We start from the raw sequence: 13,380 nt of genomic DNA, 5'->3' as shown, positions 1-13,380 counted from the left end.
TAACCCTGCAGGCTGCAGCAGAGACAAACCGAGCAGGAAGGCTGGTCCCGATCAAAGTTCATTGAGTTATGTTTCCATATTTCATTTTACCAAATTTGCACTAGGAAAAGGCGCAAGTTTCACACTCATGATAACTCGAGCAATGCATGGCCAAAGAATATCAATCAAAACCAGGGGTCAACAGTATACTTGTATTTCGAATGAAATCATGTTTCGATACACATTCTCCAATTTTGGAATTATAGCTGTAAAATCTGGAGCCGATCATCCTAATAAAATAAACGAATGTATCAAAATCCAGTTCTCTTATCTATGAATGCATCATACTTACTTCCAGCCAAAAGGATAACATCAGATACACCTACTCATGGGGAGAGATCTATGGATGACAATTCATTTTATATACTGATAGCGTTCTTTACATCAAAACTGAATGTTCTCTTGTTTGTCTTTTGGGGCAACACACTGCCATAGAGCTCTGTAGGAATCAATTTCCCTTGCATCTATACCTATAGTACGAAGATTTCGTGCATATTCCTGCAAAATAATTCGAGCAAAAGAACATATCAGCCATAATGTATTGTATTCAATACAAAATTAACTTGAGCTGCCAGAAGAAGCTGCCAAAAAAAATCGAAAAGGAAAAGATTATATCACTTAGATGCTAAGTGAATCTACCATGGGAAATTTCTTTTGGCCAACACATAGTATCTACATAATTTATGAACATGGACAATAGGGCAGACAGCAAACCTGAATATCAAGAAATAGCTGCATACAGATCTTGTCCGTATCGGATATGATGTTATCTGAGGCATCCGTACTAGCCCCTACTCGTCTTTGTGCACCTTGGCGCAGTCTTTGCAATGAAGACTCCGTTTTCCTTGCCTTCATATTCAAACAAGATCTAAGTAACTGGAAAGTCAAAAGAAATCTTCATGAGAAGCTAGGCAACCCTTACTTACCACAGTGACAACTTCCGAGACCAAATCATAATAAATTGCAGTGATCTTGTCTGTAGATCCACGGCACAGCTTAGTTTTATCATCTTCTGATAAATAGCTTACTCGCTCCCCTTCAAGAAACACCTACAGGAACAAATGAAAATCTCAGAACAAAATAGCATATAATCAAATCAACATATCAAACTATTCTTAACATAGCATATAATCAAATCAACATATCAAACTATTCTTAACATCACACTACAGGCATTCAAATCAGCAAATGAAATATGACAAATGCAGAACATCCCAAGTCATGCAATCGGTCTGTGAATTGAAGATCAAGGCCAATGAAAACTTCATAAAATAAGCTAAATTACTACAGATTGACCACAGAATAAATGTCCACCATCACCCCCCAGGTTAATGACAGACCTTAAGAGGCAAGGCTTAAATTGGGTTTCTTTTTTGGCTTCTGGTAACATGCTACTATAAAACATTCACATGCTTTAATTCAGCTTTGCTCCATAAATTTAAACGAAAAAATCATAAAACAAGAGGGGTAAAACAAGGAAGTCATTAACCTTTAGCGGATGTAAAATCCCTGATACGTATGGAGAATGCCTCACTGGAAGTTTATTCGTCATCCTATATGTCGCTGTTATTCCTTTCAGGTGCTTCAGGTCCTACAATCAATACAAAAATAATTGGCAGTTAAAGAACAGGAGGAACATAGATTAAAATTGCTGCATAACCGAGTTAGATTAAGTCCAATATTAGCCTATATATAGGCAATATTTGATGTCTAAGGGGGTGTTTGGATCTTTAGGACCTCCTAAAATTTATGTCACATCGAATATTCGGAGGCTAATTAGGAGGACTAAATATGAGCTAATTATAAAACTAATTACACAGATGGAGGCTAATCCACGAGACGAATCTATTAAGCCTAATTAATCTATCATTAGCACATGTTTACTGTAGCATCACATTGTCAAATCATGAACTAATTAGGCTTAATAGATTCGTCTCGCAAATTAGTCTCCATCTGTGCAATTGGTTTTGTAATTAGTCTATATTCAATATTCCTAATTAGTATCTAAACATTCGATGTGACAAAATTTTAGGAGGGACTAAAGAAACAAACACCCCCTAAGTTTAGGATATGTATGGCTTCTACTTTGTTCTTATTCTTGTATGCATAGAAAGATGAAGTGGATATTCAGTGGCAAAATAACAAGAGCCCAAAACCATTTTTGATCTAGTTTAAAAGGAGAAGTGATGGATCGTGAACGACTAAGAAACGCAGATAGTGTCTCCCATCATAAGTTGATGTTGTGATCTACTCACCTCATTAGACTTCTTAACTATGATTCCAATCATGACATTCATTATGACAGGCAACACCTCCTCTAAAGGTTCAACAGCTTGCAGTATACTTTGCTTCACAAGATTAAGCACTTCAATGGGGCATGATGCTAGTAATTGATTCACATGTCCAATGAAGCTGCCTGATTCTGAAAGCTCACCAATTACAGCATGTACATCGTGCATTATCTGTAATCAATACAAAAAAAATTAATATAAAAGAAAAAATATGTCCAAGAGCTATGATGTTCTATGTTCCCATTGCTCAAAATTGGATAAGACTTTCAGAATGTATCAAGAATTATGCTTTCGAAGTCAGAAACAGGTTTTTGCACAAAAGGTAAGTAACACTGACTTGCCTCCATTCATTCAACCAACCAGGCAAACTATAGAATACAAACAATAAGGACCAAGCAGCCTTTTCAGTTCATATGGGGGAAACTTAATGTACATGTCCATGCCCTTACTTAAAATTGCCACAAAATGAGCTACAAAGTACAAACTGCAGTTTTTCTCTCTCCAAACTAGCACCAATACACCAGAGTCTAGTAAAAAGTGAGTGCAGTGAACCTCCCAGACTTCACAAGCACTTACAGCTGGAGCAACTAGTCATCTGGCAACTACCTTAGAAACTTCAGGTGAAGTACACTAAACAAAGAAGCATATAATGTTGCTGATAAATAGAATATAATACCCAAAAATTCAGACATAAGCAGCTAGGTTCAAGGTAAAGGACGAAAAATCACTAGATCCTCATAGCAGTAGCAGAAATGGCATGATTAGAGATCAAACATTATTGTAGTTGTGACTTACATATATGAAATCGTCTATAGGTATAGACAGTGCCCATTCAGCATCTGCAGGCGAATTTGGACTCCCATCAGAAGCTTTACGTGCAGATAGACCAGATGACAGCCATGCTGTATACCTTATTATGGTACAGGAACATACACTATAGATAAGCATTTACTATATCATGGAAACAAAAGGAAAAAATTATCTTTAGCAGTAGTTATACCTCGAAATAAGCTGCAATGACAGACGAAGGAATTTATCACAGTGAGAGAAAACAAGAACCTCATCACTCCAACAGGCCTGCAGACTTTCTAAGAGCTTAATACTTTGCTTCAAGAGCAACGGCTTCCCTTGAGCCTCGTTCATTCCAACAGGACTAATTGTGTTTGTAAGAGTAGAATCAAGGCCACCCGCAATTTCCTGAAATCTTGTGTAAGTAAACAGGTAGCAATCAAGTTAGAGACAATGTTCTGATTTCTTGAGAACACCTAACAGAATAGGTATACAAGTTTTATGCTTACCTTAATGAAAAGTAGACACCAACGTTCCATTGCCGCATGAAATCGGTGTAAGCAGGCTCAGAGCGGAACTTTGTTACAGCAGACTTGGATTGGCAGTAACCTGCAGAAAGATAGATCAAGAATGATTATGAATACCCACATTCACCTTCAAAAGCGTCGATATATATGACTTGATGAAAAAGATACAGTGCAATCAAGTTTTGTTGCCAACATTATTGGCAGAATCTAGCACCCAGAATACATCCAGGTGCTTGAGATAACAACCCCATCTCATGTCACTCCCTTATTATAAAATTATGATGGCCATTCCATTCATATTAGCAGATAAGCATACAGCAGCATACTTAGGAATACAATACAGTAAGCAAGTTGCAACACAAGAATACCTTCCAGAAAATCAAGAAATCCCAAGCTCGCTTTGTAGTTCTTCAGGAATTCTCTAGGTTTTCCAGGAGAAAAGGCCCCAGGCTTGCCTTTCTGTATTGCAGAAAGGACTTCTTTGAGTATTGAATTACCCAGAAAATCAAAAACATGCAATCCAGAATTTTCTGCACCAAAGGAAAATCAAGGAATCTTAGATGATGCATAAAGATAAGTCTATATGCTGCATGCATGCTCCACTTCATGAAAGTAACAATAGAACCTATAGTTACCTGATGAAGATATTTCCAATATAAATTTGCAATCTTTTTCTACGCATTGTTTTATCTGCTCATAATCATCTTCCAGCCCATCAGAAGATGCACCAGCAACTGCTTTTGCATAATTTTGAGGGACTATTTTCTGAATCAATGGGGAGACCACTGTTGTACGGAAAAGCTCTTCAGCGGATGATGTATTGTCGATAGCAGCATAAGCGCGCAAACAGTTGTAAATAACTTTCGCATCACGGTGTTCCAGACCATCCACAAAGCAACGCTCCAAGCTACCATCAAGCAATTTTGTAGCACCTTGGGCCCTTTTCTCCATGTTCTCAATAAAAGGGAGGTTCTGTACTGCCAGAATGTAACACAATAAGAATCATAAACATAAGTTGCAATTAAATGTGTATATATATGGTGCACCAGTTTAGCAACAAAAATTAAAATAAACAGCTATGAAACCAAGATGGTAGGAGCTCAACACAAGATTATCAAACAATAGTCGACTAAAAGAGAGAAAGAACTATAAAATTTATGATATGCAGTTGGCCAAATTTTTTTCCTTGCATTATTAATCCAGATCTAATTTCACATTCTATTCTATGGTTTGGTGAGTTGTGAATTGAGTGATGACAAAAGAAAATCAAGCATATGTTACGAAATAGCCATATTCATTTTTGCGTTGACCACCTTTCTCCTTAAAGCTTTTTCTCACACACACACACACACACACACACACAGAGGGAGGGAGGGGGAGAGTATTTTCAGGTCAAAAGATCCTAAGGATCAGCTGTATATACTGAGACAAACCTGTGCGTGACTGATGTAGAATTTAAGCCGGTTCATCTCACTGGCTATTCTTTCTAGGAGGATGCTTTGAGTTTCTCTGACACCTGTTCCTGCCTCAACATTTTGTGCATCGATAGAAGGAACTTCAGCATTTGATGAATCAGATGGTGCAGATGGTAGTTCCTTGATCAATTTCTCAACCTGGATAGGCAAATAAAAATTTAGGAACGATAACGTGATATGGCCCAACAAAGCTTGACCTAGGAGTAAAAATGATGAGAACACAACGGAAAACAAATCAGATACTTGTATTGATGATAGCTTTGAATTAGGCTATATCAGTTGACCAGTTAGAGTAACATCATGAACAGGAAACATTTGTTGGGATTATCATAGGTGAAATAAATCACACATGCGCCTAAGACCAGGGTAAAGTCGGTATGCAATGACATATACATAGGTTAAAGGTTTCAGCCCAACAATGCAAGCAGTTTCCTAGTCTAGTGTATGGCTAAAATTATCACGTAACTAAGGAAATATTGTCACGATCATTCACTGGAACCCGGAATTTTTCAAATTGGAACTTAGAACAGACCTTGTACTTATTATATCTAGTTCGGATCTGCCAATGTCCAGGAAAAAAAGTAGTAACGAATACAGGAACAAACAAGCTGCATTCTTAGCGGACCTTGGAGACGACGTGCGAGGTGTCGAGCAGCAGCTCGAGAAGCTCTCGCGCGGCGGTGGCCGCAGCCCGCTGCTCGAGCCCCGCCCGGAGCGCGGCGAGCGCGGCCGACGCTCCGGCGCGGAACCCGGCGACCTTGTCCCTGAGGTCGGCGAGCGGCGCCCTCATCCGCGCCGCGGCGGCGTCGACGCCCTTGAGGCGCGCGCTGAGGCCGACGAAGTCGGCGTAGTCGCGGTTGATGAGGCCGACGAGCTCGGCGCGTAGCGCGGCGAGGTGGGCGCGGAGCTCGGCGGCGAGGCTCTCGAGCGGGACGTAGGAGCGGAGCTCGGCGACGTAGGCGTCCGGGTCGAAGTCGGCGCGGAGGAATGAGTCGGGCTTGAACCAGGGCGGGTGCGCCTCGATGGGCTCCCCGAAGAGGTCCGTCGCCGGGGCCGGGGCCGGCGGCGGGTGCGAAGCGGGCGCCACGGCGAGATCCGCCATGGCCGAGGGGTCTAGGGGGGGTGGGATCTGCGGGCGGTGAAGAGTGGAGGAGATCTAGCAGGGTAGGAGGGAGACGGTGTGCGAGGGAAGGGAAGGGGAGAAGCGTTAACGGACTCGACGGTGGTTTGACGACTTTTGGGTGGGCTGGGCTCGCGCCGCGCGCGTTGGATGCTGAATGGGCTTTCTTGGCCCATACTTTTGTGGGCTATGCAGGCTTGGCCCACCAGCTAAGAAGAGCCTGTATTTGGGGGGCGCTCTGACAAAGAAACTACTGAATGGGCTGCGCATGTTCTTCCTTATTTTTTCTCATCACAAAACAGAAGTCGAAATATCACAATGCTTCCTTGACAATCAAGGAACGGCATGCTTTCTCCACAAAAAGAAAGAGGTGAACACTGGTCCTTCACTTGTTCTCGCAACAAAATGCTTTTCCAGGTCACCCTTTGTTATTCATGCAGATCATGGCGCGAGCTGTTGCTAAACAGCAGAAAGCAATAATATCAAGTTCCCTCCAGACACACGAGGGAAAGCAATATCGACCTGAGTTTCAAAAAATAATAATGAAATAAAAACAATCCCCAACCTAACAATGCGCCAACAGGTTATGGGAGTAATAGCAAATCTACAGAACTTAAGGGACAAATCAAACTAACTACATGAATAGCAAATCTACAGAATAATAAAAAAAATGGAATAGGAAAAGGGGGGAAATCGAGCAAACAAACTAAGGGCTTGATCGTTTCAGCTCACAAGCCGGCTGAAAAGTTGAAACGGCTGATTTGTTGTGAGAGGAAAATACTGTTTGGTGGTTGATAAGCTGACTGAATAAACTGAAGCGAGCAGACCTAAGCACCGAAGCACAGCGGCGGCGACAACAAAACAACGCGTGTGTGCAAAGAGTATTTATTTTTAGTAGGAGACTAGGAGTAATGATTGAGGAGAAATAAAAATTGATGGATCCAGCAAAGCTGTCGTACGTCGCGTCGGTGGAGGAAGCAAAACGCGGCGGCTGAATGAGCACCCGTGTCCGGCTGCTGCAGGACCGACGGTTCGCAGCCAGCCAAGGTAGCAGCTAGGCGATGCCAACTCCAACTGTCTGAAGCTTCCTTTCCTTCCGGTACAACCAACCCATACCTGCTTTACTACGTACTCCTGCTAGCTGCTATCGCATCAAATTAAGTTAGCAGAGCCTAGCTTTGTTGCCTGAAATATACACATGCTATCGTAGTAGTTGTGGTGCACAAATTAAAGCTCTGAGAAGCTGGTCCAGGCCGCTAAGATATAGGGTCTGTTCGCTTCAGCTTATAAGCCGACTGAAAAGCTGAAACGGCTGATTTGTTGTGAGAAGAAAATATTGTTTAGTGGCTGATAAGCTGAAGCGAATAGGCCCATATACACGAATTTTCTTCCTTATTTTCTATACTATTATAAGCCCCAATCAGAGTGCATGAAGCTCTAGGGCTCCTACCGTTGTACCCCCTATTTTTTGACTAGGTGCTGGTATTGCATAACGTGGCGAGGGGGTAGGCTGCTGCTAGGGCCATGTGCAAGCACAGCTGCATGCACCTCCCTTTTTATTCTTTTTCCTCGGTGCAGCTGGTGTAGAGATAGCACTGCGCTACCAAGGACCTAGCCCTTAAATCGTTCGTGCTGCATCATCCATGCTGCTCTCTCGCCAGCCAATAATGACCATCGCTTTGATCGGTCGGTGTCAACATATGATGCCGCGTATACGCATGGAATCCAAACAGTATGTGTGCTGGTTGCTGCCAGCCAGCCAGCCTCATGCATGCTTCACTGCTTGCACTTGCACGCTGAATGAAAAAGAACTAAACAAGGAAGCTTCCAAACAAATGAAACCCAAGGAGCCAACAGCTGTCGTTGCAAGTCAAAGCCTGCGTATGTAGCTACATGCATGAGGCACCAAACATTCTCACCCCGGACTTTTTTTCTTCCGATCTGAATGAAACCAAACTGCTGCTGCTAGTATGAATGCATCGTCTGCTAGTATTCCAGGTCGCAGCGTGATTTACGGTGCGAAACCCGGCTTATTCATGCAGTTTACTACTCCTGCCAAAGAGCCACGACACGATGAAGTTGACCGGTGCGCAGGCACAAGTACATGTTTGGTTAGGCAGGGGCACCGCCGGACAGATGGCGCAGGGGTCCATCCAGAACCTCACGGCACGGCGGCGCCGGCCAGGATTCAGGGGCCCCGCGAGCAGGCAGTTCAGTCCGGCCAAAGAACTAATGCACGCGAATGGCATGGTTAGGCACGGTTGACTGGAAATCATTAGTAGCAGGAGCGGCCGCTGATGATGACCAGGGCCTGTATACTGCAGCGGTGCCCACATAGGAGTGCTTGTTGCTGTTGGTATTCGCCCTTTCTCAGCAGTCACGGGGACGCTACCTACACTGCATACACAGCAAAAAGGCGCATGAACCAAACCATCATCAAAGGGAGTGGTAGTGAAAAGCATACAAGAAGTTGATGCGTGCTTTTCGTTTTCATGGATTTGGACCTGGTTCATGTGCGCAGCGCAGGAGGAAAATTGAAAGTTCCGTGCACCGACGACGAGAATTACCGACACCGGCCGTCAGAGGTCAGAGCGGCTGGCTGGGTTCAGTCGCCGTCTGGCCTGTGTGATCCCGGGATTGGCGGCCGGACATCGCGTAACCTTTTTCGCAGGGAGCTTTGTTTACGCCAGAAATGGAGAAATTCTCGGCTCCACACATGCTTTTGCAACTTGGCTGGCTATCACCAAGCACAAGGGCCGGGAGAGAGAGAGGAAGAAGATGGGAGAGAGCAATTGCAGCACGTCTAGTTCCAGGCAAAGCCCCACGAGCCCAACAAACAAACCCTCTCCCCCTCCCCCCCTCCCTCCTCTCGTCTCTTAAAAAGCCCTCGCCATCACCTCCTCGCCGGCATCAAACAACCACGCACCCAGTCCAACCAAATCGGCCGCCAGGATGAAGGGCGGCGACGTCAGCAGCATTAGCCCGCTGGTCTCCTTCGTCCTCGGCGCTGCCATGGCAACCGTCTGCGTCCTCTTCTTCATGTCCGCAAGCCCCACCAGGCGCCTCGCCGACATCTCCGCCTTCTCCACCGGCAACTCCACCGCAAGCACGGACGACCTCCGCCTCGCCTCCTCCGCCGACAGCGGGGTGGCCGACGGCGACGGCGACGTCGTCAGCGCCACCCCCGCGCCGGCGCCGGCTCCGGTCGAGGTACGTACGCGTGTTCCGCCTTCCGTCTGCTTCCCTCTATATATTTTCCCCCCTCCTCAATCACGGTGATGATTACACGTTTGATCATCAGAGTACTCACCAACAAATCGCTTACTACTAGTAATATAGATGAATCAATAATCTCTGATTGTTTTTCCGAATCGAACAGTAAATGGATTCCGTCAATTTTGCAACGGCATGCTTACTACCTACCTGCGATTTCTGAATGCCCATCGTTTCTTTCTCAGACGATGCGCTCCGCTGCTTCTGTCGGATACGTTAATTTTTTTCCCTCCTACCTTGTGATCCTAACAGCAGCACCTGTGTGTATTTTGGAAAAACAAAGAACAGGAGAACAATCTCGTGGGTGGAGTCGGTACCATGCTTGCTTGCTTGCTTGCTTGCTTTTCAAACAAAAAAAAAAAGAAAGGAGCCGGTACCATGCTACTTACTATTTAATTTCAAAAACAGGAATCGGAGTCGAGAGATGCCATTTGTATGCGTTTCAATCGGGGAAAGAATAGAAAAACGCATAAGCGACGGGAGGAGAATAGAATCCCCCTTTGAACAAGTTACGTCGCCTGACGGCGACCGGGTAACAAAAGCGTGATTAGTTTATTAGCCAAAGCCTAAACTCCAAAAGCCCCCGGCCCAGCCTACAGACCACTAACTAGACCAGCTCACGTCTCTAGGCTAATCCCTTTCGTCTCCTCCGTTGGACCTGGACCTCTTTCTTCTCTCTCTGCGCGTGTTTTTTTCTTCTTCTTTTTTTGTATTGGCAACCACTTTCCCGTCCCCCCATGAACCATCACGATTGTTGTTTCGCAAAGAAAAGAGAATCCCTGCCCTCATGATTTGTTGCCTTCTCCACATGTTACCACCGGAGGAGGTCGGAGAGGCTAATGTAGTGACTCACCACATGACTTGTTGCTAATCCCAGAGGCTTCCTTCCTCGCAACCAGCATTTGTCCTCTACTACTCTTATCCCACTGCAGCTCCTGTCGGCACGCTTTTACCACCCACTGCAGCAGCTGCCACGTCTACACGTGTCTCGCCGCTCTGACGGGCCCACGTGGCCGGCCTTGGGAAACCGCTCCCATTCCTGATCGACGGCCCACGATCCGCGCTCTCCCCATGCCACTCTGCTTGCCCTTCGTCACGTCTCCTTGTACGACCGTATCACACGTAGCGGAGCTGCCAGAGGCACGGGGGATATTTTTGTACATGGGGCCATGTGCTGAGCAGCGCAAAGTACAGGGGAGAATTGCTTTCCAGATGATTTGCTCGTAGCTGCAGCAGCATGGGCACTGATTATTGGGCCTTCACCGTGCAGAGCCACCTACCCTATCCATACATGGCAGCAGATGCAACTGTTCACCTAATGCCGCTGTATACCGTCATCGTGCCCAACAGTGCGGCCCATAGCACCCAACCACCATTCCTTCACTTCCATTCCCGTCACCTGCTGGCTTTGTTCTTTCACCCGTCTGACAGATCACATGCCGCGCGGTCCAAGCTGCTTTACAGATTATTACCATGTATCTGTCGAAATCTTCTGAACATAATCACCATGTTCGATTAATCTTGGTACCCAATGGAACAAACGTGCTTCATATTCCGACTGACCGATGAGCAACTGAATAATAACAAAAAAAAAATGAACAATGTGCAGGCGGCGTCGCCGTGGGGCGACCTGGAGGAAGTGCTGCGGCGTGCGGCGACCAAGGACCGGACGGTGATCATGACGCAGATCAACGCGGCGTGGACGCGCCCGGGCTCCCTGCTCGACCTCTTCTTCGAGAGCTTCCGCACCGGGGAGGGCGGCGTGGCGCGCCTGCTGGACCACCTGGTCATCGTCACCATGGACCCGGCCGCATACCAGGGCTGCCAGGCAGTGCACCGCCACTGCTACTTCCTCCGCACCTCCAACGGCGTCGACTACCGATCAGAGAAGATGTTCATGAGCAAGGACTACCTCGAGATGATGTGGGGAAGGAACCGGTTCCAGCAGACCGTGCTCGAGCTCGGATACAACTTCCTCTTCACGGTCAGTGCCCCCCCTGTTTTCGCTTCTTGCTGTTTTTTTTTTTTACCCTTTCGTTCAAATCCAATCATATCTTCAGTTGTTCAGTTGGTTGCATGTATAACGCCATAACGGGCGGCACCGCACGAATATGGGCGGCATAAACGGACGAACCGTCATGTCGGCCTGATGAGTTGTTTAGTTACGGGGTTCTGATCGGTGGTTGTTGAACAATCCAGTCCAGTCATAGCTGCCTGCTGATTGGTTCTTATATTAGGAGGTTGCGAGCCGCAGCTGCACTGTTCAGAGCTTGGACTTTGACAATGTCTTCCATCATAGTCACGCGGGTTGTGCAGCATGATTGCTGTTCACAGGCGGATTCGACTCTCCATCACAGTCACGCGGACGCGGGTTGGAGTTTGATTCTTGAGCCAACTGTTACAACTTGTGTGAGGCCTCAAAGATTATTCCAAGACTACAAGCAGCCGACTGACAGAAACGGTGCTGTAACTTTCTTCTGGACGGCCCGCTCGACGGCGATCGCATTGGTGGTGGCGCCGCCGGGACCCGCCGGGACCGCGACAGAGTTGAACGTCGATCAGCTGGCTGACGACGTGACGACAGCGATTCTATCGTCGCCGATGCACCATCTAAGCAGAATAATCTAGCAGGCCTACTAGTAGTAGTTACATATATGCTTTACTGAAGGGGAAAAAAAACTAAGCTAAACAAACCAAATAACCAATTACTATGGATGGTTGCAGGACGTGGACGTGATGTGGTTCCGGGACCCTTTCCGGCACATCTCGATGGCGGCGGACATCGCCATCTCCAGCGACGTGTACATGGGCGACCCCTACAGCCTGCGCAACTTCCCCAACGGCGGCTTCCTCTTCGTGCGGTCGTCGGCCAAGACCCTCGACTTCTACCGGGCGTGGCAGCAGGGGCGGTGGCGCTTCTTCGGGAAGCACGAGCAGGACGTGTTCAACCTGATCAAGCACGAGCAGTCCGCCAAGCTCGACCTCGCCATCCAGTTCCTCGACACCACCTACATCAGCGGATTCTGCCAGCTCAGCAAGGACCTCAACAAGATCTGCACGCTCCACGCCAACTGCTGCGTCGGGCTCGGGGCCAAGCTCCACGACCTCCGGGGCGTCCTCGACGTCTGGAGGAACTACACCGCTGGGACACCAGAGGAGCGCCGCGCCGGAAAGTTCCAGTGGAAGCTCCCAGGCATCTGCATCCACTGATCATCAGACGTCGGTGGCGAACTTCTGGTGGTAGCTTTGTAGGTCCGATGATGATCCATTCGTTCGATCGAGATCGGCCGGTGCACATGTGACTGGATGTGCACGGCGAGGCCACTTCCAGCGCATCATTCAGGTGGCTGCCCGATCACACATTGCTTCTTGTCCATTCTTTCTCTGCTGCTTCTTGGCGTAAAGAGTTGAAAAAAGATTCAGGAGAGGTAGATTTGATTCTTTTGATTTGTGATGAAAGCTGCTCCCTCCGTTCCTTCCGATTTGGCTTTTCTAGATACATAGATATTATTATGTATTAATCTGGAAAAATCAAAACGACGTACGATTTGGAACGGAGGGAGCAGGTAGAATCGACAACATACGGTTAAGTTATACTGCTGCTACTTATATATGTATGTACACAGCACAGCTTATATATGCACACACTATATATGTATCCTTGCTCTCTGCAACTGTGTAAATTAGAATGGGATGGATGCAGCAGCGCCTGTTTATTGCTATCAAATTCATGCTTCTCTCTCTTGATCCGGGAGCAAAGTCTCGTGCTTACTGCGATCAAATTTGCAATGCAATGCACAGAGATGATGGTGAGAGTTGGGTTGCAGGCTCCCACCAAATCCACACGGGCCTCGGAGAGAACACGG

The 13,380-nt window shown here is 46.5% G+C and overlaps 2 protein-coding genes across 2 annotated transcripts; one reads left to right on the top strand and one right to left on the bottom strand.

Annotated features, from left to right (window-relative positions):
* Positions 1-160: 160 nt before the first annotated feature.
* On the bottom strand, positions 161-6,302 carry LOC101753227 (conserved oligomeric Golgi complex subunit 2). Its single transcript, XM_004980991.3, has 12 exons — positions 5,747-6,302; positions 5,080-5,259; positions 4,282-4,618; positions 4,015-4,176; positions 3,629-3,728; positions 3,331-3,534; positions 3,126-3,240; positions 2,295-2,501; positions 1,529-1,630; positions 966-1,088; positions 754-888; positions 161-537 (listed from the first exon to the last, which is right to left on the bottom strand). The coding sequence occupies exons 1-12, from the start codon at positions 6,221-6,223 to the stop codon at positions 424-426; spliced, it is 2,256 nt and encodes a 751-aa protein (XP_004981048.1). The 5' UTR covers positions 6,224-6,302; the 3' UTR covers positions 161-423.
* Positions 6,303-9,021: 2,719 nt separating this feature from the next.
* LOC101752814 (uncharacterized protein At4g15970) lies at positions 9,022-13,188 on the top strand. Its single transcript, XM_004980990.3, has 3 exons — positions 9,022-9,451; positions 11,124-11,498; positions 12,239-13,188. Exons 1-3 carry the CDS (start codon positions 9,194-9,196, stop codon positions 12,722-12,724), a joined length of 1,119 nt encoding a protein of 372 aa, XP_004981047.1. The 5' UTR covers positions 9,022-9,193; the 3' UTR covers positions 12,725-13,188.
* Positions 13,189-13,380: the final 192 nt, after the last annotated feature.

The sequence above is a fragment of the Setaria italica genome, chromosome IX (genome assembly GCF_000263155.2).
Source record: "Setaria italica strain Yugu1 chromosome IX, Setaria_italica_v2.0, whole genome shotgun sequence".
Taxonomy (NCBI): domain Eukaryota; kingdom Viridiplantae; phylum Streptophyta; class Magnoliopsida; order Poales; family Poaceae; genus Setaria; species Setaria italica.
This window is presented reverse-complemented; position numbering and strand designations above follow the sequence as displayed.

Bases quoted from the DNA above. Each gene is read 5' to 3' on its own strand.
- LOC101753227 (XM_004980991.3), bottom strand. From the start codon at position 6,223: ATGGCGGATCTCGCCGTGGCGCCCGCTTCGCACCCGCCGCCGGCCCCG. The intron at 3,241-3,330 runs GTATAACTACTG...TACCATAATAAG, and splicing joins TCATTGCAGCTTATTTCGAG to GTATACAGCATGGCTGTCAT. The intron at 889-965 runs GTAAGTAAGGGT...TTGAATATGAAG, and splicing joins TCTCGGAAGTTGTCACTGTG to GCAAGGAAAACGGAGTCTTC.
- LOC101752814 (XM_004980990.3), top strand. From the start codon at position 9,194: ATGAAGGGCGGCGACGTCAGCAGCATTAGCCCGCTGGTCTCCTTCGTC. The intron at 9,452-11,123 runs GTACGTACGCGT...AACAATGTGCAG, and splicing joins CGGCGCCGGCTCCGGTCGAG to GCGGCGTCGCCGTGGGGCGA. The intron at 11,499-12,238 runs GTCAGTGCCCCC...GGATGGTTGCAG, and splicing joins GATACAACTTCCTCTTCACG to GACGTGGACGTGATGTGGTT.